Source organism: Silene latifolia, chromosome Y (assembly GCF_048544455.1).
Source record: "Silene latifolia isolate original U9 population chromosome Y, ASM4854445v1, whole genome shotgun sequence".
NCBI classification, from domain to species: Eukaryota; Viridiplantae; Streptophyta; class Magnoliopsida; order Caryophyllales; family Caryophyllaceae; genus Silene; species Silene latifolia.
In genome coordinates this window covers 13,611,350-13,615,348 of record NC_133538.1, presented here as the reverse complement: position 1 = coordinate 13,615,348, position 3,999 = coordinate 13,611,350, and the positions used below count along the sequence as shown (strand labels likewise).

Below are 3,999 nucleotides of genomic sequence, written 5' to 3'. Positions count from 1 at the left end.
GTTAAATCTGAAATTTATACATTGATTGGAACATACTATATAGGATGTTTGTGAAAATGGTCTATATATAATAGCAGTAAATAAATCAATAAACTTTTGTGTCCAATGTGTCTTACTCCACTCACCTTTTGACACATCACTTGTTGCAAAATAAAATATTGCAATAATTATATTACTTTGTTGATGTGTTAGATGGTGATTGGAGTGGCACACACGTTGGGACACCAAATGGAACAGAAGATCTCCACTCATATAATAGTCCACATGATAAGTCTTTACATCCTAGTGAAATTGTGGTTAATATCACATACTCCCTCCTATTCACAATAAACCTCCCATTTCATTTTGGCACAAATATTAAGAAAACACACTACCCTACCATATAATTAAATTTAGACCACACAAATACACTACCCCACCATACAATTAAATTTAGACCACACAAACACTTACCAAAAAAGGAAATAGGGAAGTTATTATGAATAGACGAAAAAGGAAATAGGGAAGTTTATTGTGAATAGAAGGGAGTATACATTATCAGTTAATCTTGCTTTATGATTTAATTAAAATCCATGAAACATATTTCTCACGACCTCTCACAAAAAGGGAGAGGGGATAAGGTGGGCATCACGTGTCTTCCCACTCACCTCTTAATGGACGTTTTGTGAGAAAGCGGTATCGTCATGTCGCGAGCATGACGGATATCTCCCGTCTTCAATGAGAGTTTGTAATACATTATAGATATAAATAAGATCAAAAAACCAATTAATTCATAAGCATGATTGATGAGATAAGCTATCCCATAACAAAAATAAAGTATATCCCGCATCAAAAGACAAAATTTTAATCAAATTTATAACTAAAAGCGAAAAAAAATTCATCATCAAATACAAATAATTTTGAAAGCAATGGCTAATTGGCTAACATGATAATTGAGAGATACTAAAGCTAAATAAAAGTTAAATCTGAAATTTATACATTGATTGGAACATACTACATGGGATGTTTGTGAAAATGGTCTATATATAATAGTCCATATGATAAGTCTTTACGTCCTAGTGAAATTATGGTTCATATCACATATATATTATAGATATAAATAAGATCAAAATTTTAGCTTAGGGGTTTGATCAACTTATTCTAATACAAAAACCAAAAAGAGAGAGTTAGAGAGAGACAGACTCTTTTCTCTCTTTCCAAACCCCTATGTTTTCCTTGCCTACTACTGCCGCCATCCTCCACAAATACTATCTTACAAATGGGTTGTATATTAAGCGTTATCACAACCGCGCCAAAGTTGTTGAGTTCTTTTTACACAAAAAGTTGTCATTTTATTTTATAAGTTATTGAAATTTAATTTAAAAAGTTATTGAGTTTCTAATTATTCCTCTTGGTTCTCAATAACTTTTATTATAGCTTCAACAATTTGTTATTAGAAAGCTCGACAACTTTATAACAAAACTCAACAACATTGAAAACGTTGTACATAAACTACATACAACCAGTTGTATAATCTACTAATTGGCCATCCTCTACATCCACCCTAGCTTTCCTCTGGATCCGCCGGAGATGTGGCCTCTCTTAGGCCAATCTCCGGCGGCTCCTTATGACTGATCATGGGTTACTTTCATCCTTCCTCCGACCTTTGTTTCCGTCATGTGCTGATCCGAGTCTTGTGGTTTTGAATGTTTGATCGCTCCTTCTTTGTTGATATTTGATCAGGTGTTATCCCTAATCTTCTTTTTTATCTTTATAATTGGGGCTTCAGATTTCTAATTTTATCATCGTTTGGATTTGTGTTGTTGTAATTACCAATTTCTTGAAGAAATCCTTTGTTTTTTAATCCCAAATCTGTTTCTTGTCTTCTATGTTGGGTTTGCTGATTTTATATTTGCGACTTCATCTTTCAAAGTCTTTTTCCTAGAAAAGTGCTGCTGTAAGTCCCTTTACAAAGGAATTTATGTTGTCCTTCTTCCGATGTTATCATCTATCAAACTCAAATTTTTGATTATGTGTTAATTTTTTTTTTTTTCGTTTCTTGATCTTTTAAGTAGTCGTTCAGAGTTCTCAATTTCATCTTTTGCGTATGTGTTGCTGTATGTCCCAAAATTTTATTGTTTTTTTTTGTCAGAGGTCGGAGGTTTTTCTTTGTTTGCTGGTAGGTGATATCTTTCATCTTCCATGATCAAGTCCTTGAGTCGGGGGTTTGCTGGTGTCGGTGATATGGGGATGGATTGATAGTAGTGGTCTTTTCTCTCCATGGATTACCAATTTCTCCTTTTCAATCTTTGTGATTTAATCCTGTCCAGTGATAATGGTGCTGATGATGAAGTTTTTGCTAAGTGGATCATGGAATTGAAGGGGCCATCCATTCCCGTTGTTAATCTGCTAAAAGATAGGGGCAATGTCCTCTTTAAGGAAGATAATATATCTTCAGCTGCCCTTCATTACAAGTTAGCTCTCAAGTTTCTTTGTTTTCTTGGCGTTACACCCTTATCCGATCAGCCCATGGCTTCCTCCCTTGCCTTTTCCACTATCCTAAATTTAGCTTTTTATGAGCTAAAGCTTTCGCATTACACTACTGATGTGCTGTACTGCACATTCGTCTTAACTTTTGAACCATCTAATGTTAAAGCCCTCTACCGTAGAGGCTCAGCGTCCAAGCATTTGAATTCTCTAACTAAAACTCTTGAAGATTTTGAGTCCGCTCTGAAAATTGACACGAGCAATAAGGATGTTAACCGTGAACTCCTTTCTTTAGTTGACCAATTAGCCATCAATCTTAATGGAAAGCGGGTCGCTTTACAATTCGAACCTTTGGCTATAAACAAGAGAGGTGAGAATTATGTTTCTAGTCCTGATGTTGTCGCGGAATGTGTTGTTCCTTGTAAGGTGGAGGATCATTTATGCAGGTTAAGTGGGTCACATATCGCCGATCTTGGTGCTGATCCCGTCAATTTAGTCACTAGCCCTGAGGTGATGGATTGCGTGACTAATAATTGTCGCCCGTCCTTGCCAGTTGAATCTGAAAGTAGTATCAAAGGTAGTAATGATACTTCTCCTTGCACTATTTCTACCTCAGAACATTCCAAGTTTGTCTTCACCAACAAAAAGCACGCCCACAAGAGGCTACAACTTTCGTCTCATGCCGACAATAACTTGATGCTCGGGAGAAATATAGAGTTTTTTCACCCTAGATCAGGGGCAGTCTTGAGGGTTCGTCCGCTCAATCACAAAACTTCTATCCAGTCGGGGACTCTCCATGATGTTATGTCATGGGAAGCAGCAGTTCCCACTTCAGTTCCTTTGGAGGAACTAAGCCAGTCAAAGGAGGCAACGGTTCCCAACTTTGGTCCTTCACCAGAGATGACGACATCCAACTCTGTTTATGCGGATGACGAATTGCCTCAAGAGGAATCCTTTGTCCGAATATATAAGAAGAAACGCGTTTTTTCAAACACTTCGTATGCTAGCTAGTAAGACCTCTATTGTCCAATTTAAGTTTGAAGCAGTTAGGATGCATTCGGGTGAGCAAGTTTGCCGTAAAGATCGTCGTTCCTTTGCTCATGATCATGTGGCTCGGCCCACTATTAATTTGAAGAAAATAGCTTTTGTTTCTGTCACGCGTTTTTCTTCTTTTTGCAGATATACCAATATCACTACCGTCGTAAAGAAGACCAAAAGGTGTGAAGAATACCCGATTCCGCTCGATGATTACTTCCCACCATTTAAGGAATGTCGTCTAGCTGATTCTCTTTGGTCTATTTCGATATTTAGTTTAACTAATTGGATGTCAAGTAGTTTAGAGGTTTCCCTTGCCAACCCATTTGAAAATGGGTAATATGTAACTAATTGTTTGTTCACTTTCTTTTATTTATATCAGTTTATTGTTGTCAAAAAAAACTTATACCATAATGTAACATGCTTTAAGATGTATACCTAACAATAAGATCAGTTTCACTGCATTTTTTTCTATTGTTAATTTAACCGTGTATAAGC

At 36.4% G+C, this 3,999-nt stretch overlaps 1 protein-coding gene across 1 annotated transcript; it reads left to right on the top strand.

Annotated features, from left to right (window-relative positions):
• Window positions 1-1,442: 1,442 nt before the first annotated feature.
• On the top strand, window positions 1,443-3,965 carry LOC141626760 (uncharacterized). The gene is made up of 2 exons (XM_074440418.1): window positions 1,443-1,722; window positions 2,310-3,965. The coding sequence occupies exon 2, from the start codon at window positions 2,350-2,352 to the stop codon at window positions 3,475-3,477; it is 1,128 nt and encodes a 375-aa protein (XP_074296519.1). The 5' UTR covers window positions 1,443-1,722; window positions 2,310-2,349; the 3' UTR covers window positions 3,478-3,965.
• Window positions 3,966-3,999: the final 34 nt, after the last annotated feature.